We start from the raw sequence: 27,342 nt of genomic DNA on the forward strand, positions 1-27,342 counted from the left end.
GGATGGACCTAGGGTTTGTCATACAGAGCGAAGTAAGTCAGAAAGAGAAAAACAAATACCGTATGCTAATGCACATATATGGAATCTAAAAAAGCGGTACTGATGAATCTAGTGGCAGGGCAGGGATAAAGACACAGACGTAGAGAATGGACTTGAGGACACAGTCGGGGGAAGGGGAAGCTGGGATGAAGTGAGACAGTAGCATTGACATATATACACTACCAAATGTAAAATGGATGGCTAGTGGGAAGCAGCTGCATAGCACAGGGAGATCAGCTCGGTGCTTTGTGACGACCTAGAGGGGTGGGATAGGGAGGATGGGAGGGAGGCTCGAGAGGGAGGGGATATGGGGATATATGTATCCTTATAGCTGATTCACTTTGTTGTACAACAGAAACTAACACAACATTGTAAAGCAATTATACTCCAATAAAGATACTAAAAAATGCTTTTTTTTCAGGAACACTTGGGACTTTATTCTGAACTTGTAATAGGAACGGAATTTTACCTTCTTCCCTAATACTATATCCATTAACTGTTTTTACCTACCATTTCAGATCAGAAAAAAAGTCTGCCAGAGGAAGCTACAGATATTTTGGTTCAAAACTGCCAACTGCAACAGGCCCTGCCTAGGAAATGGAAACCTGGTTTTGTATATTTAGAATATTTTAAAATGCAATGATCACTCTTAAAAATAAAACAAGTAGTTTTCTGATTGACTATAATTATGTAGTCGCAAACAGGTTCCTTGCATTGTCTGACCTATAAGCTAGGACATCTGATTACCTAATTCTGGGCTCTGCTCTAATCTATCTGCCTCTACCCGTGGGAAGTTATTTCTTTAATCCAGGGTTTTCAAAGTTATTTGCTCAAGTTCTCTTAACATCATGAAGATTGGAAGCCTACCTCAGCCACTCCAAGACTGGCTGTTACTTTGATTTCTTCTTTCTTTTTGAAAGTTATGCTGATTTGCAGTCTTTCCCAAAACATCTTTGATTCATCATAAAACGTCCAAATCTTTTGGCAGATAAATTGCAAGTCTTTTTCTGCATATTAAATTTGATTCTCCAAGAAGATGTAATAACACTATTCTACTTTATACGTAACAAAACTGGTTTATTGTCACTCACTATCCAAACACACAGTCACAATTTCCAGGCACATATAGTGGTTGGTAGTCAGATAATCAAACTAACATGCCAAGCTAGATAACACTGTACTGTTTTTCAATCCCAGCTGGACAGTGTTCCACTTTCACAATTACCATGGTATGCACACAAAAGAAAAGCCTATCAGAAAAAACATCTTACAAATATTGTCATCTTCGGTTACTGACATTAACACAAATACATAAAGACACAGACCTCCTCAAGTCTCTCAGTCCTACAGAGACCTTCTCACAAGTCTCCATGGTCACAATATCCATTCACGACCACTCATTGTTGCTTTCCAACAGTAGCATATAACCTCTGATACAAACCGCCTTACACCTAAGGAAACAAAGATTCACATTTGCAGAGACTATCCCATGAAACTAAACAAGTCTACACAGGGTTCCAGACACCGAATTGGACCCACAAGCGCACCCAAAGCAAGGCACATTCATCTTTTCAACTGCCAGACCCTGCTCCAGTCTCTCGTGCCCAGGTAAGCTCGTGACCCCGCTCAGGGTCATTCTCACGGACTTTACCCAGGATGCCCCCGCTCACTGAGGCCTAAGTCCCTGGTCACGCTCCCCCTCCCTCTCCCCACCCCCCCGCCCCCGCTCTGGACTCCAGAATGAGTTCCTCAGCCTTCGCTGGGAACCTCTTAATTCGCCCAGAGCCATGCTAAAGACTACTGAGCCACTAGGCTCGACCAAGACTCGAACTATTCCTTCCACCTAAGACCAGAGATTCGGGTGCGCTTTGGAAAAGGCGTCTCTGATAGGCGGAGCCGAGTTGCATGCTGGGAGCATTCTGAAGGTCCAGGTTCCCAGCTTCTGGGGATTCGTCTGCCGCGGACTACATTTCCCAGAAGTCTCAGGGCACAGGACCTCTCGGGGCAGGGCGAGATTGCCTGCGGAGAGCGCCTGGAAGCGTCGGGCTCCGAGCCTCAGAGGATGTTCCTGCTCTTATTTCCCATGAGCCTCTGGGCCCAAACTAACCTCCGTTTCTGGGTCCATTTCCGGTGTCTTCGAGATTTTTGGACTCTGCGCGGTGAGTTGGTCGCGTCCGAGGAAGTGATCAGCGCCGGGTGAGGGTGGGAGGGCTCAGCGGACTTCGCCAGAGCCTTGTCGGAACCAGCAGTGCGTGTGGGGGTGACACTGGGAGGCACTCGAGGTGAGAAGGCCCGGGCAGCGGACAGGGCGAGTCGTGTCCGGAGTCTCAAGCCTGTGTGCGAACGAGAGGCTGAGAAGGATGGTGTGTGACAGACGGCGTGACAGGGCCGGGGTGTGTCTCCCTAACGGTGTGTGCTATTGGGAATGTGTGACGGGGTCATGAAGTGCGTGACCTTGTTTGTAGGTGTGGTTTGCTTGGGCGGGATGCTCTAGGTTCCTTCTAGACTCTCTTAGGGGCTGCCAGAGTTAAGTGACCGCAGGAAAAGAATTCCAGGACTAAGCCCTAGAATGTACGTTTCCAGTAAGAAAGTACAGATCTAGTCTTGGGATGAAAATTTGACATCTGGACGTGTCCTCGTGACAGGCTCCTGGAAAGACATGATTGGGGAGGTCCCACAGGTAGGATTCCTAGAAAAATCACCTCCTTGGGGGACCGGCTACCTGTTTCAGCTCCACTACCAACAGACCTCTGTCCCCAAGAACTGCTGTCAACTCAATTCCAGTTTCCCTTTGAATTCCGTTTGTGTATGTGTGGATGAAGGCAGATGTGGCCCTGGGGAGTGTTTTATTTTGTTTTGGTTTTAGTTAGGTTTGTCTGTGTTCCAAGAAACACTGGTGTCTCGTGCTTTCTCCCCACCCGCTCCTGCTGTCCCTAACGCCCACCCCCCCCCAACCCTAGTTGCTGCTGGGTTTCTGAGAAGGACCCTGAGAAGGACAGAATTGTTGCATATTTAGAAATTAAGGTTCAGGTGAATTTGTGTTTCTTTTTTATTCATAGTTACTTTTGTTTTTAGATCATGACGCTATTTGCTTTCCTTGACCAGAAATATCTTGACTATTTTTCAAGACACTTGACTAGTAGTGTCTATCTTGGGTCTTTCTTCTGGTGAATGACCCATCATGCTGGTACCTCCCTCTTCCCAGAGGCCCCCTATTGTCCTTTTCCTCAGTCAGTAGCCATCCGTTCATATGGCAAATTGTTCAAATCCTCCAGTACATTTTCCCTTTCTAAGCAATTTTTTTTTTTTTTTTGGCCCTACCGCGTGGCACGCGGGATCCTAGTTTGCCGACCAGGGGTGGAACCCGCCCCTCTCCCGTGCAGTGGAAGGGCGGAGTCTTAACACTGGACTGCCAGGGAAGTCCCTAAGCATTCTGATGGTATAGAAGCACACCACCTCCAGAAGGTGGGCTGGAGGTGGGCTGTTAGGGCTTTATTTTAGACTATGATTACTTGAGGAGATTAGCATTTAGGTGGTATCGAATACAAATTATGTTTTATCTGTTCCACAGTCATGGTTTTCAAAGCAAGGCAAGGTAGGAGGGGATTGGTTATTTCAGGTAGTAAATTACAATGTTGTGAGGATTTCAGGAGTGGGAATGTGATTGAGGTTTGAGCATGGTGTTGCTAAGTCCAAGCTCAAACTACTTGCCCCAGGACAGGCCGATAAATCGAGAGACGAGTTGTTGGGGCAAGAAATAGCGACTTTATTCAGAAAGCCAGCAGACTGAGAAGACGGTGGGCTCATGTCCCAAAGAAGCATCTGGCCTGAATTAGAATTCAGGCTTCTTTTATACTGAAAGGGGAGGGAGTGAAGTCAAACATTTCCTGGTTCCTGTCAGCCTCTGGAGGGGATGTGTTCATTTTTTCCTCCCTGTAGGCATTCGTAGGTGAATCTGGTCAGGATGTTTCCTGTGAGCTAAACAAAGGTATTTTAGCTTAATGCTCATTACCTGTGGGGTTTAGGCAGGGTTCCCAGAGATGGGCCATTATGTATAATTTAAGCTTATAGGCAACATATCTTTAGTGATTAACTTGTAATAGAACATAAAGGTTCTTCCCTATTACAGTAGTGGTTTGCAGTTTGTACCCACAAGGGCAGAGACTTTCAGATAATTTTTAGGTAGAAATCTGTAGCATTGCCAAACATGAGTTATTTCAGGTCCAATTCTGTGCGGGTTCTGAGAGGTAGTACTGTGCTGTGGTTAAGAGTAAGGCTCTGGATCTAGAGCATCTGGATCCAGCTCTACCTGTTACTTGCTGTGTGAGTGTAAATAAACGACTCAGGCTCTCTGTGCCATGTCTACAAAATTGGAACAAAGTAATACCTACCTAATGGAGTTATAATGATGTAAGTCGAGTTCATATGTGTAAAGCTCCATAGAACAGGGCCTGCCCCATGATACAGGCTTAGTAAATATTAAGATTTGCTGTTATGTGGTGATTCTGGATCGTTCCACATCAACTTTCTATAGATCAAAATATGAAGAGAAATAAAATGATTGTGGTGGGTGCTTGCAAGTTTGAAAAAGTTACCAGGGGCTCAAATGGTCTAGAACAGGAAATCTTAACCTGAGGTCTTCTTATTCCATTTATAAGCATCCAGGTGATCACAGATCCCTTGAAATAGAGACAGAATTTTTGTAAATACTTGTAAATTAATTTTCTAAGTGAGCAGAGTGTCCCTAATTTCATGAGATTACCGAGTATGCGTGACCCCAAAAAGATCTAGTTCCATTTGTCTGGAATAAAATTATAATAGCTTGGAAGGAGCTTTTACAAATTTAGAATCCAATGACATGGAAACAGTTAAGTAAATGCAGTATACCGTTTGATGGAATAATAAGCACCTAATAAACATTATGTTTATAAAGAATCAAAAGAAGGGAAAATGTAAATGATAAAATATCAAGCAGTAGTTATAGTTATGAACAAAAGTACTTAAGAATATTATGAGTTATATATGGATCCCATCCAATAAGAGAGAGTTTTGAAAGACATTTTTCAAGGATTGTATCTAAATGTTTTAAATTGACCATTCAGTGAAGAATTAGAGAGGTGTAGCCACACTTGTTAAGTATCTACTCTGTACCAAATATTGTTCTGTTTATATGCATATATTTCCTTGCTGCGACTTTGAAGGGGCCTTACATAATTTGTGTTCATTCACAGGAGAATCTTGACAGTGAAAGTGTCTCACTGTAGTGATGAGCTACAGCTACAAGATGTTGAAGAGCTGGTAGGTGTCATTTGTTTCAGACCCACCGATTTTCAGTGTTGGGCCTGTTTGTTCAGTTTTCCTAATGACTGAATTCCCTGTCACTCAGTTTTCTACGTTTGGAAATATCTTTATTTTTCCGATTATGGAGTTAATGCGGGTGTGTTGCAAAAAATTCAGCAATCCAGGGAATGTATAGAGAAGGAATTTAAAATTATATCCTGTAGAGTTAATCATCTCTAATATTTTGATGTATTTTTATTCAGTTGCTTAAGGCAGGACAGGATCACTTAAGCACACCTGATCTAAAGCTTCTTTTTCCTTCTGCAGGTCTGGCTTTTCTGGACTCTGTGCTTCACCAGTAGAGGAACCCTATGGAGCATTAATTAGTTCCTGCAATTCTAGAACCATGACTGACGTAAGTTGGTATTTCTCTCTCCTTGAAGTGTTGTGATTTTTAGGTCATGTGACTCTTTTCCTGAATTAACCCTAAAGCTTTCTACTTAACAGAACCCCATGCCTGAACCTGCTTCTCGGTTCCTTCTGTTCCAGTAGAGGATGATGCCAAAGAGCCCAGCGTCCTCCCTCTGTACCTTTTCCAATCAGTGCCATCATATTCATTGAGCACATTACTCAACATCTCCTGCGGTTCAGTCTTCCATCAAGAGCAGTGAAGGAATGGAGTCCTTTAAGGGAAATATTTGAGTGTCTGTCACAGAATAATGTAAAGAAACATAGAGAACAATCAGCTCGCTTTTATTTGTATACAAGGAAAACCAACAGTAGATTGAGATCATCTTTCAAAGGCACAAAGAGGATTTCATAGAAGAAGGAAAGAGGAGAGAATGAAAGACTGCAGACATTTGGAAAGCAACAGTTTCTCTTTTTCAAGCTAAGATGCTGATTAGTTCATGTCCTATCTAGAAAAAAATGGCTGAAGTTCCCCCAATTGTTTTTCTTTTTCAGGCTAAGATACAGCTAGCAAAGAAGTCGGTCAGGATACTCTGCCCTTAGCCAGCTGGATGGCCACCCACGAGAACAGTTTCAGTAGTCTGTGTATTATCTGGAAGAGCTTTGGTGTTTGACTGGGACGTATCCATGGCAGGCTGTCTTGGGTCTTGCCTTTTGTTATCACTTCCATCTTTGTTCGGCCAGGGCTGCCCCATTTCCCTCATCAGAATTTCTCATTCCCAGGACAGGTCTGCGGTGTGATGAGTTAGTGATGAGGGTCCCTTTGGACCACACAGGAAAACGTGGAACTTCTTCACAGACCTGAGTTTTCCAGAAAGACAAGATGGAATATGGGATTTCTTCGTCATAGCCTCAGTTTGTATGAGATCACATGCTTTGCAAGCTTTTAGGATTAGAGCGGGGAGTGAGTGGTTCTTTCCAGGGACTCCCTTATCAGTAAACACCAGTGTCAAAGTCTGTTTAGTTATTGACCAGGATGTGACACCTGTGTTGTGTCTGATATACTCTATCAATATCCTCCAACTCGGGAACAAGGAATGTGTTAAGCAACAGGTGGTTGATGTTACCATGTAAAAAGATGATCCAGATTCTTAAGTACTGGCTGATAATAGACTCCTAGAATTAAGAAAATCTTGGAAGTTTTGTTCAACCTGAATGTATAATAGTTATTAATCTCATATATCCACATGATGAACTGAATTGCAGGTAATAAAAACATTTTACATATTTGATTCATCATAATAAGAAGAAATGCTGATGATATAATCTCACAGCATGGTTCACTTGAGGCTTAATGATAATCCTTAATTGAAATCATTTTCCTAAAATAAGAGATTTTGTAGGACATTTGGAAAAAAAGTTTTTATGTGTTTTTGATATTTCTTAAAGGGAAAAGATGGTGTAGCAGTTCACATTTATAAAGAATTTATGAGACTTCCCTGGTGACGCACTGGTTAAGAATCCACCTGCCAATGCAGGGGACATGGGTTCGAGCCCTGGTCCAGGAAGATCCCACATGCCGCGGAGCAACTAAGCCCGTGCGCCACAACTACTGAGCCTGCACTCTAGAGTCCACGAGCCACAGCTGCTGAAGCCCGCGCGCCTAGAGCCCGTGCACCACAACGAAGAGTAGCCCCCGCTCGCCGCAACTAGAGAAAGCCCGCACAGCAACGAAGACCCAACGCAGCCATAAATAAATAAATAAATAAATAAATAAGAATTTATGAAGCAGGCACTTAGCAGGTTGTATGTATGTATACACACCCATAAACGCCCCCATCCCCTTCCCCCAACACTATTTTTATTTAATAGAAGAGAAACATTATTTTATGCATTATCAGACAGGTCTGGATAGCTGAGTTACCTCACAGTATCCAGGAAGTTCTGCTGTAATAGGTTTCTTCTAGAACATGTAGACACTCTGCTTTAGTCATACTAATTTCTTTACTTTTCCCTACCCATACGTCTCACAGGCTTCCAGCTGATTGGATCGTTATATTTTCCTCTTCTTATAGTTTATGCTTCATACTCCTCTTTTTTCCTCTTGGAAATAGTTTCTAAATTTCTTTAATTTCACAAGTAATGTGTGGGTTTTTGGTTTTAGGGCTTGGTGACATTCAGGGATGTGGCCATTGACTTCTCTCAGGAGGAGTGGGAATTCCTGGACCCTGCTCAGAGAGACTTGTACGTGGATGTGATGTTGGAGAACTATAGCAACTTAGTCTCACTGGGTAAGTTCATCTGCCTGAAATAGTTTAGAATCTCCTTTCTGGAACATCAGCTTTCTGCACTAGGAATTACAGGGCTGTCTTTGAAGAAACCAGGTGAATTTCTCCTCCGTGTTCTCAAAGGAATGTCTTGGTATTTGTTGGCTTAGAAATGGGTTCATTGAGCACCTCGATCGTCCCATCCCTCAGTGAGCTTCAACCTTCCTCTGGCCCTTTCTGTAATGGCCTCTCTTCTTTAATGACCAAAGAGCTGAATTTGCATTATGGGGTGTTTATTTCATAACCACTGTCAAAGAAACCAGATTTCATACTGTGTTTAGCTTCACCATTTCTATAGATGATCTGTGTCCTTGCTACTCAAAGTGTGGTTCTTTTTTTAAAAATAAATTTATTTATTTTCTATTTACTTATCTTTTGGCCACGTTGGGTCTTCATTGCTGCACGTGGGCTTTCTCTAGCTGCCTGCGGCCAGGGAGGGTTACTCTTCATTGAGGTGCAGGGGCTTCTTATTGCGGTGGCTTCTCTTGTTGTGGAGCAGGGGCCCTAGGCACGTGGGCTTCAGTAGTTGTGGCACGTGGGCTCAGTAGTTGTGGCTTGCAGGCTTAGTCGCTCCACGGCATGTGGGATCTTCCTGGACCAGGGATTGAACCCGTGTCCCCTGCATTGGCAGGCGGATTCTTAGCCACTGAGTCACCAGGGAAGTCCCAAAAGTATGGTTCTTTTGTATTAGGAACAATAGAAAGGCCAGAGCAGCGTTAGTGAAGGAGAGGGTACCAAGAAGTGAGTCAGGGAGACAGGCAGGATCCAGGTGACAGTCAGCATTGTTGGTTTTGGGGAAGAATGTGGATTGTTCTCTTAGTGGTTAGAAGCCATGATTTGCTTTATGTGGGGTTTTAATTTTTTTATTGTTAAGTATTACACAAATATCTATCATCAGCTTCTTCCGGGGCTTGTTAGAGTAACTTTTTAAAAAAAATTTATTTATTTATTTATTTATTTTTGACTGCATTGGGTCTTCGTTGCTGCATGCGGGCTTTCTCTAGTTGCGTCAAGAGGGGGCTACTCTTCATTGTGGTGCTTGGGCTTCTCCTTGCAGTGGCTTCTCTTGTTGTGGAGCACGGGCTCTAGGCGCATGGGCTTCAGTAGTTGTGGCATGCGGGCTCGGTAGTTGTGGCTTGTGGGCTCTAGAGCACAGGCTCAGTAGTTGTGGCACACGGGCTTAGTTGCTCCGCAGCCTGTGGGATCTTCCTGGACCAGAGATCGAACCCGTGCCCCTGCACTGGCAGGCGGATTCTTTTTTTTTTCATATCTTTATTGGACTATGATTGCCTTACAATGTTGCGTTAGTTTCTGTTGTACAACAAAGTGAATCAGCTATAAGTATACATATCCCCTCCCTCTAAGGAACCTTCCTCCCATCCTCCCTGTCCCACCCCTCTAGGTCGTCACAAAGCATGGAGCTGATCTCCCTGTGCTGTGCAGCAGCTTCCCACTAGCCATCCATTTTACATTTGGAAATATGTATATGTCAGTGCTACTCTCTCACTTCATCCCAGCCCCCAGCCCCCTACTCCCACCCTGGCCCCATGTCCTCAAGTCTGTTCTCTAAGTCTGCATCTTTATTCGGCAGGTGGATTCTTAACCACTGCAGGGAAGTCCCCGGGCCTTGTTAGAAATGCAGCTCGTTGAGTCCTACCCCAAAGCTGCAGAACAGAATCTACATTTACACAAGATCCCCAGGTGATTTTTATGCATACTAAAGAATCGCTGCTCTTTGTTATATTCTGACCCATGTATGGGGAGTACAGCTAGAAACAGGATCCTGACATACTCTGGCTTTCAAAAGAGCCTCTCCAATTTATGTAGCAGTGGATTGAATGAACAGAAATTCATACTAAGTGAATACATTCCTTTACTTCCAACATATTTGAAGTTGAAAGTTACAATCTGTGAACTTTGCACTTTACAAAGTTAAATCCTACACTAAGTTAAATCCTAGAAATGTCTCACAAAACTTGTTTCCACTTAAGCAAAATAACAACAGTAATAATAATAATGGTAATAGTTAACATTGTGCTTACTATAAACCAGGCCCTGTTCTAAGCAGAGCAAATACATGAACTTATTTAACTTTTAAAGGATCCCCATGAGGTAGGTACTATTTTTAACCCTTTTTATAGATGAGATTACTGAGGCACATACAGTTTAAGTGCCCTCCCAAGGTCACACAGCTGGTGGGGATGCAGTGGCAACAACTGAACCTAGGAAGTCTGGCTCCAGAATCTGTGTTCTTAACCACTGTGTTCTGTTTGCTCTAAAGAGATAGAACCTGAATGAGTCTAAAACAAGATCATTTTCCTACTTATATGATCTCATGTTCTTCATTCCCACCATCCTTCTCTTCTCTGAAGTCTTCATCAATATTATTTTTACCTTTACTTTATTGCAAATTTAACCAAATGTTTTGCCCTTATAATTAAAAAAAACCACACAACAAAACCCTTACACCATTTGGCATTTCTTTTCTTGCAAGCACACACTCCATTTCTAAGCCAGATATGATGACATTATTGGAGCAAGAAGAGCCCTGGGTAGTTGAGGGGTGGGTGGGGTACAAGAAGTCGGATTCCAAGAAGGCAAAGGCAGGAGGGAACCATCAGTGCAGGAACAACCTCACAGGTCACAGAGGAGGAGAAGGGGGAACAACTGGGATGGTATTTGGAAACTCCTTATGAAGGACCAAGGCCTGGGAGGAGATAGAGATCTCAGTTTGAGCTACAAAAGGAACTTCATCTTCATCTCATTTCCCAGGCTCCTTGTTTTTCTTCTTATAATTCCCTCCCATTTCAGTGAGGAAAGTGTTCTTTTTTGTTCCCAGTGGAACCATTTTACTTACATGTTGGATGCAGGTGCTTTCCAGCTCTTTTGCATTTGTGTGTGTATGTGAATGAATATACATATTCATTCATAAATTCTTCAAATATTTGGAGTGCCTACTCCTAGCCAGGCATTGTACTGGGCACTATTAATACAATCAGGAACAAGATTGATAAGTTGCTTATTCTCATGCACTTTATGTAGTTGAGGAGAAACATAAAATAAGTAAACAAGTAGATAAATAGTATCATGTAATGAAACATGTTGTTCAGGAGAGGCAAACAGCGTAAGAGAATAGAAAATGATGAGAATTGATAGGGCCAATTCAGATAATATGGTCAGGGAAAGCTTTCTTGAATAGAGACATGAAGCCTGGGATCAAGTTATATGAATACCTGGGGGCGGAATATATCAATCACAGTGAATGGCAAAGGCCCTAAGGTTGGTAAGGAACTTTATTGGAGGAACTCTAAGAAGGCCAGGGTAGAGTTAGTAAAGGAGCATGTGCTAAGAATTTGGGTCACGGAGATAGGCAAGGGCTAGACAGTATACAGCTTTGGGGGTTTTGTCTTAAGAATATATATATTTTTAGATTATATTCCATTATAGGTTATTACAAGGTATTGAATATAGTTCCTTATGCTGTACAGTAAGTCCTTGTTGTTCATTCTGTGTATAGTAGTTTGTATCTGTTAATCCTATATTTCTAATTTATCCCCCCCCCCACTTTCCCCTTTGGTAACCATAAGTTTGTTTTCTATGTCTGTGAGTCTGCTTCTGTTTTGTATATAGATGCATTTGTACTATTTCTTAAATTCCACATATAAGTGATATCATATAATATTTGTCTTTCTCTGACTTACTTCACTTAGTATGATATTCTCTAGGTCCATCCATGTTGCTGCAAATGGCAATATTTCTTTCTTTTTTATGGCTGAGTAATATTCCAGTGTGTATATACACCACATCTTTTAAAACGAATTGTCTATTGATGGGCACTTGGGTTGTTTCCATGCCTTGGCTATTGTAAATAGTGCCACTATAAACATCGGGGTGCATGTGTCTTTCTGAATTGGAGTTTTCATCTTTTTGGAATATATGCCCAGGAATGGGATTACTGGATCATATGGTAGCTCTACTTTTAGTTTTTTAAGAAACCTCCATACTGTTTTCCATAGTGAGTGCACCAATTTATATTCCTACCAACACTGTATGAGGGTTCCCTTTTCTCCACACCCTCTCCAGCATTTATTATTTGTAGACTTTTTGATGGTGGCCATTCTGACCGGTGTGAGGTGATACCTCATTGCAGTTTTGATTTGCATTTCTCTAGTACTTACTGATGTTGAGCATCCTTTCATGTGCCTGTTGGCCATCTGTATGTCTTCTTTGGAAAAATGTCTATTTAGGTCTTCTGCCTATTTTTTGATTGGGTTGTTTGTTTTTTTAATACTGGTTTGTTTGAGCTGTTTGTATATTTTGGAAATTAACCCGGTCGCATCATTTGCAAATATTTTCTCCCACTCTGTATGTTGTCTTTTCATTTTGTTGATGATTTCTTTTGTTATGCAAAAGCTTTTAAGTTTGATTAGGTCCCATTTGTTTATTTTTGCTTTTATTTCTCTTGCCTTGGGAGACTGGTCTAAGAAAATATTTCTACGATTTATGTCCAGGAATGTTTTGCCTGTTTCTCTTCTAGGAGTTTTATGGTGTCATGTCTTAATATTTACGTCTTTAAATCATTTTGTATATGGTGTGAGGGAGTGTTCTGATTTCATTGATTTACATGTAGCTGTTCAGCTTTCCCAACACCACTGTTGAAGAGACTGTCTTTTTTTCATTGTATGTCTTGTCTACTTTGTCATAGATTAATTGACCGTAGATGTATGGGTTTATTTCTGGGCTCTCTATTCTGTTGCATTGATCAATATGTCTGTTTTTGTGCTAATACCATGCTGTTTTGATTATTGTAGCTTTGTAATATTGTCTTAAGTCTGGAAGAGTTATGCCTCCAGCTGTTTTTCCTCTCAGGATTACCTTTTCAATTCTGGGTCTTTTGTGGTTCTGTATAAATTTTAGGTTTATTTGTTCTAGTTCTGTGAAAACTGAGACAAACAACGATGAAAACATAACTTACAAATGAATGGGATGCACCAAAGCAGTTCTAAGAAGTTCACAGTGATACAGGCCTTCCTCAAGATATAAGAAAAATTTCAAATAAACAACCTAACCCACCACCTAAAAGAATTAGAAAAAGAACAAACAAAACCCAAAGTCAGCAGGAGGAAGGACACAATAAAGATCAGAGAGGAAATAAATAAAAAAGAGATCAAAACAACAATAGAAAAGGTCAATAAAACCAGGAGCTGGTTTTTTGAAAAGATAAACAAAATCAACAAACCTCTAGCCAGGCTCACCAAGAAGAAAAGAGATACAACCCAAATAAACGAAATAAGAAATGAAAGAGGAGAAACAACAACCAATACCATGAAAATACAAAAAATCACAAGAGAATACTATGAACAGTTATATGCCAACAAATTGGACAACCTAGAAGAAATGGACAAATTTCTAGAAACATACAGCCTGCCAAAACTGAATCAAGAAGAAGCAGATAACTTGAAGAGACTGATCACTAGAAATGAAATAGGATCTGTAATTTAAAAAAACTCCACACAAACAAAAAGTCCAGGACTGGATGGCTTCTCTGGGGGATTATACCAAACATACAAAGAAGAACTTCTACCTATCCTTCTCAAACTACTCCAAAAGATTGAAGAGGGAATGCTTCCAAATTCATTCTATAAAGCCATCATCACCTTGATACCAAAACCGGACAAAGACACTACAAAAAAAGAAGATTACAGGCCAATATCATTGATGAATATAGATGCAAAAATTCTCAACAAAATATTAGCAAACTGAATCCAACAATACATAAAAAGGATCATACTCCATGGTCAGTTGGATTCGTTCCAGGGTCACAAGGCTGGTTCAACATATGCAAATCAATCACTGTGATACATACACCACATTAACAAAAGAAAAGAGAAAAACCACATGATCATCTCAATAGACACAGAAAAAGCATTTGATAAAATTCAACATCCGTTCTTGATAAAAACTCTCACTAAAGTGGGTATAGAGGGAACATATCTCTAATAAAAGCCATTTACAACAGACCCACAGCCAACATATCAATAGTATTCAGTGGTGAAAAGCTGAAAGCCTTCTCACTAACTTCAGGAACCAGACAAGGATGCCCACTCCCACCACTTCTATTCAACAAAGTATTGGAAGTCCTAGCCACAGAATTCAGACAAGAAAAAGAAATAAAAGGTATCCAATTGGAAGGGAAGAGGTAAAATTGTCACTATTTGCAAATGACACGATACTCCATATAAAGAACCATAAAGACTTCACACAAAAACTATCAGAACTAAAAAATAAATTCAGCAAGGTAGCAGGATGCAAGATTAGTATACAGAAAATGTTGCATTTCTTTATACTAACAGTGAAATACCAGAAAGTAAAAAAAAAAAAAATTCCATTTAAACTCATGTCCAAAATAAAGTACCTAGGAATAAAGTTAACCAAGGAGGTGAAAGACCTATATGCTGAAAACTATAAAACATTGATAAAGGAAATTAAAAATGATTCAAAGAAATGGAAAGATATCCCATGCTCTTGGATTACAAGAATTAATATCGTTAACATGACCATACTACCCAAAGCAATCTACAGATTTAATGCATTCCCTAACAAAATACCCATTTCTTGTTACTTCTGAAGATTCCAGCCCTGTTATTTTGTACAGTGTTCTTCAGTTTGGGTTTGTCTGCTCTTTCCTCATGATTAGATTTGGATTATGCATCTTTGGCAGGAGTATCCCAGAACTGATGGTGTGTTCTCCTTGCATTCTGTCAGGTGGAGCAAATGATTTGTCATTATTGATGATGCTTACTTTGAGCAGGTGATTATGGTAGTGTCCACGGGCCTCCTCCCTGTGAAGTTAATCTTTTTCCTTTAATGAGCCTTTTGTGAGGAGGAACTTTGAGACTATTAAGTATTGTATTCCTCTTCAAACTTTAAACTTACTCATATGTTGGATTTCTAGTCAGTGGGTTGTAATCTGTTCTTCCCATTTTTTATTTTGAAGCTGGTCCTGGATTTGACCAGTGGGAATTCTCTCAGCAGTGGTTTCTGTGTCCTTTGGCATGTCTCCATCACACTTAGAGCACCTCCTTATTTTCTTCCCCATACCATGTTCCAGGCTCATCTTGCACTTTCCCTGCTCCAGCCCTAAAGTCAGCCATTTCTTCAAGGTGTCCTGGTTCCTTTTAGTTGAGAATGCTATTTAGAAGCCAGAATCTGGGTACTAGATTTGCTCATTGCTGCTGGGGGATGGCTGTCCCTAGGCCCTCTCAGTGGACAGAGTAGGGAATATGTTTATATGCATACATACGTATACATGCACACACATTTACATCTATAGATTGAAACCATGAGTTCATACAGATATCTCCAATTCCATTTCAACACTACAGGTTTCATTTCAGCTTATTCACTTTCCATATTTCTAACTCCCTTTTCTGACAGTGAAAAACCTGGGTTCTATTATCCTTAATGTATTTATTGTCAACCCTTGAACTACATGGGTTTGAACTATGCAGGTCCACTTATATGCAGATTATTTTTCAATAAATATACAGTTGACCCTTCATTTCTATGTGTTCTGCATCTGTGGAAAAGGAGGGCCGATTATGGGACTTAGCATCCTCAGTTATGGGTTCTGAGGTGGGTTCTGGAACCAATCCCCCAAGGATCCCAAGGGACAACTGTACTTATCTGATCAAACTCTCTATGTGTAACCAGTCTTCTATTATCAACACCACCACCACCACCTTGATCATGTGATTGCCTGTCTCATCCCACTTGGGCTGTGACAACCCATACCAGGTCACTCACACACAGACACTTGTCCTTACTCTGCTTGCATTCTGACTCCTGACATAGGACAACCCTTTTATACTGAAACCCTCCTCATGCTGGTTGACCTTTAGTACCCTGCTCTGGGGCTTCATTTTATTAAATCTTGATCCTTGAGGATACATTTTTAGAATATTCTGTATGATGAAATGGGAAGTCTCCATTAAGCTCTTTTGCTGTATACTAAGGTGCAGTGGTTGCCTTGAGGGAAACCACCTGTGCCGATGTTTGAATTGTGAGTTAAACTAGCTGCTTTTTTCATGGAACACAGTTTTGGTTTTGGTTTTGTTTTTTTTTCCCTTGGAAGAATGAGACAAACTATGGTTCTTTAGGCTTGGGTATTTGGAAAACATTTTCTTGTAAATGAGCCTGTCACTTTAAGAACAACTGAAAGTATTTGTTGCCAATGATAAAATTCAAAATTTTAAGTAAAAATTAGAATTGTATGAAGCTTATATCTATTATTTTGAGATTTACAGCTTCACAATAAATAAAAAAATTTCTGGTGAGGTGATATTATTAACGTGATTTTTTGATATCATGTAATGAAATATGTCAACATTTCAAAGATCTGCATAACTCAGTGAACCACTGTTTTTCAGATAACCAGTACATAGTACAAAATTATGCATGGATAAAAAATCATCCAAAGTGCAATGGATTTTAATGTAATGTAGTATGAAAAGTTCACCGGTATGGTTGCATATTCCACATTGGAACTAATCTTTAAGAAACCACCACGTCTCAATTTTTACTGTAGTATCAAAGAATAACACCCAAAATTACCTGAACAGGTTCATAGACTATTCTGCCATTTTACAATTACACATCTGTGAGAGGCTGGATTTTCTTCATATCCTTCAACCAAAATAGCATTGTTACAGATTGAATGCAAAAGCAGATGTGAGAATCCAGTTGTCGTCTGTTATACCAGATATTAAAGAGATTTGCAGAAGATTAAAACAATAATTCATTAATTTTTTTGTTTGGGAAAATTTAATTGTTTAATATTATTTGTTAACATTTAATGATTTATTGTCACTTTAAAATAATTAATAAATCTTTAAATTTCTATTTTAATTTCTAATGTGGTAAATATCAAAAGATATAACCCACATAAACAAAACCTCTTTTGGGTTCTCAGTGCTTTTTTTTTAAACATCTAAAAAGAAGTTAAACCTGTATTCATTTACTAACACTGTTAAGCATAACACTTAACATTCAAGTCCAGGTAATTATAATACAAGCCCAATTCAATTTTTTTTTTTTCCTGTATGCGGGCCTCTCACTGTTGTGGCCTATCCCGTTGCGGAGCACAGGCTCTGGACGCGCAGGCTTAGTGACCACGGCTCACGGGCCCAGCCGCTCCGCGGCATGTGGGATCCTCCCAGACCGGGGCACGAACCCGTGTCCCCTGCATCGGCAGGCGGATTCTCAACCACTGCGCCACCAGGGAAGCCCCCAATTCAAATTTGTTGACCCATTTGTTGATGCTAAGTTGTACAAAACTGTACTCCTTTTAGTTGACATTTGGTCATCTCAAAGTAGTTGTAATATTAGGTTGGTCAATTTAAATACTGTGGCTTCCTTTTGGATATACACACAGTCTTTACACCCAAATGTAAATGTATACAAAGCAATAAGACATTGTTAAATAAAAGAGCAATAGTTAGTGCAGTTTAATTCATGATTAAAATTACTTCCCACAATCACATCCACAGTACTCATCCACCATTTAATAGCTCAACCAAAATATTATACAATCACCAATAGGCAAAAATACTAGATTTGTATATTTTGTATTTCAAATATACTTATGCATGTGCAAGCAAGGGATTTACCAATATTTAAGAGTATAAGAGATACTGAGACCAAAAAATTTGAGAACTACTTCTCCAGGGTGTGGTTCTTACTTTCAGTATATGGCCTTTGAGAGGCATCAGATAAATGCTTGAGGGTGTTCACTGAGGTCTTTCCATTCAGGTTGGGTTGGCACTCCAGTGTACAACCTCTAGAATCTCTGAGAGTACCCCAGTCACATTGTGGAGAGGCATCTTGTGGATGCATAACGACATTCGGTTACAGATCCAAGGGAGAATCCCTGTATAGATTCCCGGAACTTCTTTGCATGACTTCTTTCTCTGATAAATCTTGAACCACAAATTCCAGTCACCTGAGCAGCCCTGAACTCAGATCCTAATATCCTTTGCCCAGTGACTTGACTAGTGGAAGGGCACATTTTGGTTTAAGAGATCATTTACACAGGAAGATGAGGGACTTGTTAAAGTGATCTTTGTGGAATCCTCCAGAAAACTGTCATATCAGAACATTAATATCACAAGAACTAAAAAATCAAAGCTGAGTTTGTTGTTGGACAGGGGAGAGGCTTGTGCTTAGGAATTCAGTAAGTCTCCTGATTGAGTTCACTTATGGGTATTCTTTTCAATTTGTCTTTATTTCTACTATAAAGGGCTTTTTTCTGGTAAAGGCAATAAAATGTGTGGTTTTCTTGTTTTCTTTCAGAGTTGGAGTCAACATATGAGACCAAAAATACATTTGCAAAAAAGGACATTTTTGAAATAAATTTTCCCCAACAGGAGATAAAGGAAAGAAGTAAAACCCTTGGCTTTGAGGCATTCCTTTTCAAAAATAATTGGAAGTGTAAGAGAAGATTTGAGGGCCTCCAGGGACATCAAGAGGGATACTTCAATCAAATGATAATCAGCTATGAAAAAGTGCCCACTTACAGAAAACATAAATCTCTTACTGCACATCAAAAAATTCATAATCAAGAGAAACCCTACGTTTGTAAGGAATGTGGGAAGGCTTGTAGTCATGGCTCAAAACTTGTTCAACATGAGAGAATTCATATGGCTGAAAAACATTTTGAATGTAAAGAATGTGGGAAAGACTTTTTAAGTGCCTATCAACTCACTGTGCATCAGAGATTTCATACTGGTGAGAAACCTTATGAATGTAAGGAATGTGGGAAGACCTTTAGTTGGGGATCAAGCCTTGTTAAACATGAGCGAATTCATACTGGCGAGAAGCCCTATGAATGTAAAGAATGTGGGAAGGCCTTCAGTCGTGGCTATCACCTTACTCAACATCAGAAAATTCATATTGGTGTGAAATCTTATGAATGTAAAGAATGTGGAAAGGCCTTTTTTTGGGGCTCAAGCCTTGCTAAACATGAGATAATTCATACAGGTGAGAAACCTTATAAATGTAAAGAATGTGGGAAGGCCTTCAGTCGTGGCTATCAACTTACTCAGCATCATAAAATCCACACTGGTAAGAAACCTTATGTATGTAAAATATGTGGAAAGGCTTTTTGTTGGGGCTATCAACTTACTCGACATCAGATATTTCATACTGGCAAGAAACCCTATGAATGTAAGGAATGTGGGAAGTCTTTTAATTGTGGCTCAAGTCTGGTTCAACATGAGAGAATCCATACTGGTGAGAAACCCTATGAATGTAAAGAATGTGGAAAGGCCTTTAGTCGAGGCTATCACCTTACTCAACATCAGAAAATCCATACTGGTGAGAAACCCTTTGAATGTAAAGATTGTGGGAGGGCCTTTAGTTGGGGTTCAAGCCTTGTTAAACATGAGAGAATCCATACTGGTGAGAAATCCTATGAATGTAAAGAATGTGGAAAGGCCTTTGGTAGTGGCTATCAACTTACTCGACATCAGATATTTCATACTGGCAAGAAACCCTATGAATGTAAGGAATGTGGGAAGACTTTTAATTGTGGCTCAAGTCTGGTTCAACATGAGAGAATCCATACTGGTGAGAAACCCTATGAATGTAAAGAATGTGGAAAGGCCTTTAGTCGTGGCTATCACCTTACTCAACATCAGAAAATCCATACTGGTGAGAAACCTTTTAAATGTAAGGAATGTGGGAAGGCCTTTAGTTGGGGTTCAAGCCTTGTTAAACATGAGCAGGTTCATACTGGTGAGAAATCCTATGAATGTAAAGACTGTGGGAAGGCCTTTGGTAGTGGCTATCAACTTCATGTTCATCAGAGATTTCATACTGGCAAGAAACCTTATCAATGTAAGGAATTTGGAAAGACATTTACTTGTGGCTCAAGCTATGTTCAACATGAAAGAACTAATAATAATGATAAACCCTACAAATATAAAGAATGTGGGGAAGTCTTTATATGGACAGCTTACTCAAATAAGACAGTTGATACTGGTGAAACTTTATGATTGAAGAGATGTGAAAGAACATATTTTTGTGTGTGTACAGACAACTTACTTAACATGAGGAGAAGTCTTACTCTTGAGAAACCTTATTAATGTAGGGAATGTGCAAAAGCCTTACCTGTGTATGGACAATTCACTTGATACCAGAAAATTCATACTAGTGAGAAATATTTTGAACATGAGGAATATGAAAAGTCCTTTAGACTTCTGTATGATCTTATTGAACATCTATACTGATGTGAAGCCATTTAAATGTAGGGAATGTGTAAAGATCTTTAATTCATGGTGCAATGTCTCATAAACATTGGAAAAATTATGCTCATTACTCTTTAAGGGAAGGATCTAAATTTAATTTGGTTCTTGCCCTGCATATCAGAGAATTCATACTGCTGTGAAATCCTGTGAATTTAAGGAATGTGGGAAGACTTGTAGACATGGTAAACATCTTAGAATACATCAGGGAATTCATCCAAATGAGAAATCCTTTGAATTAAAATTGTAGGAAGGCTTTTAGACAAGTGCTACTCAAACTATTGGCCAGAGACTTTTTGCCAGTCCACAGAATTGTTACCTGTCAATCATGAGATAAATGCAGAAAGTGAGAGTAAGTGTCTGGAAACTTTTATAGCAATTTGATATTGCCATAACATCATTATATTTTACAAAAGTATCAGTCGATGAATGATTGGAAATTAAAAACAAAAAGTTTGTCCTTTCCTAGATAATTTGAGAGACAGCATTCACACTTTTTAAAACATGAGACAAGTCGCAATGTGACTTAATTAGAACAAGAAATCCCTCCCTTGTTACCTCCCTGGTTAAAGTAGCAGAATATTCATTCCATAGGAAGATTTGGCTAATGTGGGAATCACAATTTCCTTCTGCACATAAGAGCATAGAGAATTTATACCAGATATGTTGATTTAGTGAATGTATAGAAGCTTTCCAACACTATTCAGTCTTTGTTAAACTTCAGCAAACTCTTCCTAGAGAATAACCCTGTTAATATCACACATGTAGGAAACACCTTATCTATGGCAGAAGCCATACTTTTTAAAATTTTTCAGTACACGGGCCTCTCACTGTCGCGCCCCCACCCCCACCCCGTCGCAGAGCACAGGCTCCGGATGCGCAGGCTCAGCGGCCATGGTTCACGGACCTAGCCGCTCCGCGGCATGTGGGATCTTCCTGGACCGGGGCATGAACCCGTGTCCCCTGCATCGGCAGGCGGACTCTCAACCACTGCGCCTCCAGGGAAGCCCAACCATACTTATTTTTATCACCATTCTACCTCCTTATTACTTGTGGGATGTTGGGCAAACTGCTTATCCCCTCTGGGCATCATGTTTAAAATGCTCGTGATGGTAGCTCTGTAATAGTGCTGTTGTAGAGATTGGATGGATGTAGTATGGGTCAAATCCTTGGAAGAGTATCTAGTATGTAGCCTGTGCTCAATACATACTATTCTTATTATTATCATCATAAATATTATTACTGGCGAAGTCTTAGGAGAGGAATGCCCATTTCGTATAATTAATTAAGAAAAGTACCCATAACCACTCATCCATTTGAATTTCAGATAGTGCATTCTGGATAAAAGACCTAGTAAAATGTAAAGAATTTGAGAGAATTTTTACTCATAATTTATCCCTTAAGCTGCATCAAAAATTAAGACTAAAAAGAAACATTTTGGATTTAGTAAGTGTTAAGATGTTGGGATTATACCTGGAGAAGAATCAGAGAGAAATGTGAAGCAGTTTGCTGTAATGAATCCCAACAGACAAGTAGTAATTAAAATTCTCCACTCACTTTTCGAGGTAAATTAGAAATTAAAGAGAACAAAAAGAAAACTGTCCATTTTGGAATTCTTTACCAAAAGTTTATTATGATCATTTTTTAGACATTCAGAAAAATGTAAAGGACAGTATAATGAACATCCATCTACTCTCTACATGGAATCAAGAATTCTAAACATTTGGCCATTTTTGCTTTCTGAATATATATTCACGCATGGCATTTGGTTGTCATGTCTCTAGATTTTAGTCTTGAACAGACTTTTTGAAGATTTCAGGAAAGCTATTTTATAGAATGCCATACATTCTAGATTTTGTTTGTTCTCTCATAGTGAAATTTAATTTGTATCCTTCATATCTCTCATAAAATCAAGTTAGAGTTACAGGATTAAACATTTTCCACCAGAACGGTTCATAGGAGGTGACATGTAATTTTATTGAAAGACATCATAAGCAATTAATATCCATTTTCCCCACTATCACCAATGCTACGTTTGATCATTAAGATGGTGATTGCTGGACTTCCCCAGTGGCGCAGTGGTTAAGAATCTGTCTGCCAATGCAGGGGACATGGGTTCGATCCCTGGTCCAGGAAGATCCCACATGCCACAGAGCAACTAAGCCCATGCGCCACAACTACTGAGCCTGCGCTCTAGAGCCCGCAAGCCACAACTACTGAGTCCATGCACTGCAACTACTGAAGTCCATGTGCCTAGAGCCCATGCTTCGCAACAAGAGAAGCCATCGCAATGAGAAGCCTGCACACTGCAACGAAGAGTAGCCCTTGTTCCCTGCAACTAAAGAAAGCCCGCATGCAGGAACGAAGACCCAACACAGCCAAAAATAAAATAAAATAAATAATAATTTTTTAAAAAAAGATGGTGACTGCTAGAGTTCTCCATTATAAAGATCCATTATACAACTAGTAGGATTAGTGAACCTTGGTCAGCTACTTTTGGGAATGTATAATCATATGTATGTATAAGTTCTGAATCAAAGAGAAAATTGAAACAATTAGAGTTTTTGCAGAAAACAATGATAATGAAATGATTGTATATTGGAGCTTGTAGGATGTCCCTGAAGCTCTACTCAGTGGAAAAGTAATACCATTGTTAATATGTCTTGGAGGAACCAAGATGCATCTGGCCCAGATGGAGGGCCAGAACTATACCTTGTTTCCCCCAGTATCTACATGGTTCCTGTCTCACTGAACTAAGAAGCTAGAAAAATAACAAATCCTAAACCAAAATACAGAAGCAATCAATATAGCTAAAATTTGAGATTAATGATTAGGAATTAAAGCAGTAGTCCTTGATCATTATTCCTCTGTGAAAAATCCACTAACCTCAACTAGACTTTGATAAATCTGAACAAGGAAAAATCAAGAAAATTGGCAACATTGTAGAATCATGAATAAGAAAGGAGATATAATTATAGATATGGAGTTTTTTTTAATTTAAGGCAGTACAATATATTTAAACCTATTTGGACGAATAAACAAAGGAAAAGGCTGAAAAAATTGGTCCAGGATCTCCCTTTTAGAAAAAAACACTTGGAAATTGTCATCTCCTTAGGTAAAAATTTCAAGATGAAAATAGCTAAAAATTTTACTAACTCATCTTACCTGGACAACATAAATCCAGTAACAAAACTAAATGGAGATACCTTCTAAAAAGCAAAAGCTAGATTAACTGAATTTAGGTAAATGTAAAAATTCTAATTAAAATATCAGCAAGCAGGGCTTCCCTGGTGGCGCGGTGGTTGAGAGTCCGCCTATCGATGCAAGGGATATGGGTTCGTGCCCCGGTCCGGGAGGATCCCACATGCTGCGGAGCGCCTGGGCCCGTGAGCCGTGGCCACTGAGCCTGCGCGTCCGGAGCCTGTGCTCCGCAACGGGAGAGGCCACAGCAGTGAGAGCCCCGCGTACCGAAAAAAATAAAAAATAAAAAAAAAATAAAATATCAGCAAGCAGAATCCACATGTAAGATGTAAGATTGTGCAATAGAAAATATATGGGATATCCAGACCCAGAAGTTTCTGGTTTAAATGGAAATATAAGCTAACTGACAAAAAATGGAATCAGCACAACTGTAATTCATTCTGATAGTTTCTTAGACCTGTATGACTCTTAGAGCAGGAAATCACACACAGCGACTTAATTCTAAGATGAATTTTAATATTTAGAAATCAGAAGGCATCTCAAAGTTGGTGGCTTCTCACATTCACTTTCATCTGGGTGGCTGTCATGATTTGGTGCTAGCATCAAAGCATATTAGTTATGATGAAATAGAAGTGTGTTTATATACTCACAGAATTCAACCCTTTAAAAATTACTTATTTCCAAATATCAGTTGCATCAAAACTGCATTGAGAAATGTCTGTGGTTCATCTTGGTCATTGTTTTAATCTGCACCCTACCTCTATGTCCATTTTGTGCAGGTAGGCCATCCGCGATATCACTGTACAGTCGTTTACTGGCTAGTGGTTGACAGCATTATTCCACATAATTGCAATTTTAATCATCCAGTGTAACACAAAGGAGAATACTTCTGAGTGTTTTAATAGAGTAAAGCATTACCAGTCAGTATTTTACTCCTCCTGGGTGCCATAGTTGCATGTTAACTAGGAGATGTGGAGATTGTGCCTCGTCCCACCAAGCATTTCTGAAATTGTCTCAAAGATCACCAGTACTTAAAAATACTTGAAAAACAAGGGGAATTCTCTGGTTAAAGAAGCTTATGAAGCAGCATCTTCTAAATCCCCCTTAGGGAATGACCAAAAGCACCTTATCAGTTTATCAAAAGACAAGTGAAGAAAATTGTTCAACTTTGTTTAAATTGGTATATCTCAAACTGTACTATGGAAATACCAATTCTCACGACTTATTAACATCTTAGGGATGTGAAACTGCATTGGGAAATGCTGCCATAACTAAAAGAGAGTTTGTAAAGTTGGAAATTTCAGTCACCAAGTCTGATTGTTAGCTGACAGGATGACAGCATCATGCTCTCAAACAGTTAGTTGCCTTCTAACGTTTTCTCTTAATTTGTGAGTAAAAATCCTTTTGTACCTAAGTAGGCATGGCTCCTGAGTTTTATCAAATGCCATTTCATTATCCCTTTCTGCAGTGGAGTAGTATTTAATATGTTAATGTGATAATTTATACTGACAGACCTTTTGACTTCTTCCCATCCCTGGATATACCCAGGTTAGCCACTGATGTGTGTATGTGTGCGCGCGCGTGTCTCTTTTATATGCACTGCTTGATTTCATTTGCTACTATTTTATTTAGAATTTTTACATCTCATGAGTGAGACTGATAATTGTCTTTTAAAATGTATTTTTGTATGTTTTGTATTGTGATTACCTGTTCTTTAAAATTGCGGGACTGTATTGGCTTGTTTTGTTTTGAATTGGAAACCCTTAATCGCTCTTCTAGTTTCATCTGTTGATTTGCTTGTTTTCAAATTTCTACTTAGGACACAACAATTTCTCTGAGTGCCCAGCACAGTTCCTCTAAAGAACCTTCATAGCCGAGATCCACATAAAAGCATCATTCCAACACTGCCTCTCATTGAAAATCCTTCATTATATGTTCTTGGGTATGCTGTGTTGGGAAGTCAGAGCTCCTTATAGGACTGTTATGACCAAACTTGTCCATGTCTTTCAGAGCATACATGTACACATTTCTTTCTCTATATACTGGAAGTGAAATTGCTTCGGTTTGGTTATGAATATGCCTGTGTTCAGCTTTAGTAAGTTTAGTTCTCCTAAATAGATTTCCAAACAGATATACCAACTGGCACTCCCACCAGCAGTGTGTGTTTGTATCCTTGACAATACTTGGCATCGTCAGTTTAAGATATATATATATTTTCTGCTACTCTGGTAGGTATATAGTGGCATCTGATTGTGACGATTGTGGTTCACATTTCCAATTTTCTTATTGTTTATTGGCTATTTGAATATTTTTGCAATATCTCTCCTTGCTCATACATCATTGGATGCATTAGGTTTGTCTAGTTTCACAAAGTATCTGTACAATTTGTAGGACAGCATTTAACACCTAGGCCATTCTGTGTGTGTGTTCATCCCCCACCAGACAGCTGGTTGATGGCTGTGATGGAATCAGCTTTGTCTCTGCATCTCCAGCTCCCAGTATGAACCATGTCCTTTAGTTGTTTGTTACAGTTAGGATATACTAATCAGAAATTAAAATACCAACCTGGCTGAAGAAATGAGAAAGTATGTTGAGTCATATAACAGGCTTTAAAAGGGAGAACCAGCTCCAGAGATTTTTGATTCATTAGGAAAATGAAATATTCAGAGACTCAGATTCTCTTTCGTTTTCCACTTTGTATTCCCCAGTGTTGGCTGCTACCATGACGGCTGACAGGTTTTGGGACATTCTACACAGCCATGACAACATCCAGAGGTAAAAATAGGAGAGATCATTTTCTGTTCTCTCTCTTAGGAGCAAGGAAACATTTCCCATTAGCCAACAGTGTACGTCTGCTCTTAATTGCTAAAATGGGTCATGGGTAGTTTCTGACATAATCACTAATGTTACTTTAAATTGGTCACAGACTCTTGAATGTTTTATTTAAATAAGAAATCTAGCAGACCCATGCATTTCATTAACTTTTCATGCATGTATATATAATGAAAGAAACACCAGAATAAACCAGATCCTTTATTTTAACAAAAATTTTACACATGTGTACATTTCATAAAACATGACAATTTAAATTAAATGTATGTATGATTAAGACCACCAAACATAATTACAGACTCTTGAGAGGTTAATGTTTATTTCAAAAAGACAACAAAAAATCTGAAGTATTAAAGTCTATTTTATTAGTGAGAACATTTACTAGGAGCTTTTTATTATCTGATTTTTTGTAGCTGTTGGGGACAGGGGAAATATTATTGGTCCATCTTTGTAAGGTATTTTTTCTCCCAGAGTCAGAGGAGGCTACTCTTTCAAATTTAACTCCTGGAATTCTGTTAGCTTCAAAACTAAAGAAGGCCAAATTTTATAATGTGGAAATAAAACAAAGGTGTAACTGGAATTTGGGGGATATATTTACCCAGTTCATTTTTATAACACACACACAGTGCTAAATTCAAAAGAAACAAAAGTCTTATTCTTTCCCCTTTCCCCAAGCTACACAATGATGCTCTTTAGAGACAACCTCATTTTTCAGCTTCTGTATTCTTGGGGAGATATTCTATATAAATAGCAGACTATATTGCCTCAGAGTAGACATTCAAGATTTGAAAATATTTCTTTAATACCTCATAATTCAGTGTCAGTCATATACCATTACTACGGATTTCACCAGTCAGATTTTTAATTCAATTTACTTTCGGTATACCTGAGTGTTTCCTGTGGAGGAAAAGGTCTGCATCGTCTTTGGCCACAATTTTAAAATATGATCCACT

At 39.4% G+C, this 27,342-nt stretch overlaps 1 protein-coding gene across 1 annotated transcript; it reads left to right on the top strand.

Annotated features, from left to right (window-relative positions):
• Positions 1 to 1,900: 1,900 nt before the first annotated feature.
• On the top strand, positions 1,901 to 25,447 carry ZNF283 (zinc finger protein 283). Its single transcript, XM_012533507.3, has 5 exons — positions 1,901 to 2,198; positions 5,271 to 5,337; positions 5,647 to 5,734; positions 7,892 to 8,018; positions 18,405 to 25,447. Exons 2-5 carry the CDS (start codon positions 5,306 to 5,308, stop codon positions 20,105 to 20,107), a joined length of 1,950 nt encoding a protein of 649 aa, XP_012388961.2. The 5' UTR covers positions 1,901 to 2,198; positions 5,271 to 5,305; the 3' UTR covers positions 20,108 to 25,447.
• The last annotated feature ends 1,895 nt before the right edge of the window (positions 25,448 to 27,342 follow it).

This window comes from Orcinus orca, chromosome 20, assembly GCF_937001465.1.
Source record: "Orcinus orca chromosome 20, mOrcOrc1.1, whole genome shotgun sequence".
In the NCBI taxonomy this organism is placed as follows: domain Eukaryota; kingdom Metazoa; phylum Chordata; class Mammalia; order Artiodactyla; family Delphinidae; genus Orcinus; species Orcinus orca.

Excerpts from the sequence above, each read along its gene's own strand:
- ZNF283 (XM_012533507.3), top strand. The coding sequence starts at position 5,306 with ATGAGCTACAGCTACAAGATGTTGAAGAGCTG. Across the intron at positions 5,338-5,646 it reads TACAAGATGTTGAAGAGCTG|GTCTGGCTTTTCTGGACTCT; the intron begins GTAGGTGTCATT and ends TTCCTTCTGCAG. Across the intron at positions 5,735-7,891 it reads ATTCTAGAACCATGACTGAC|GGCTTGGTGACATTCAGGGA; the intron begins GTAAGTTGGTAT and ends TTTTGGTTTTAG.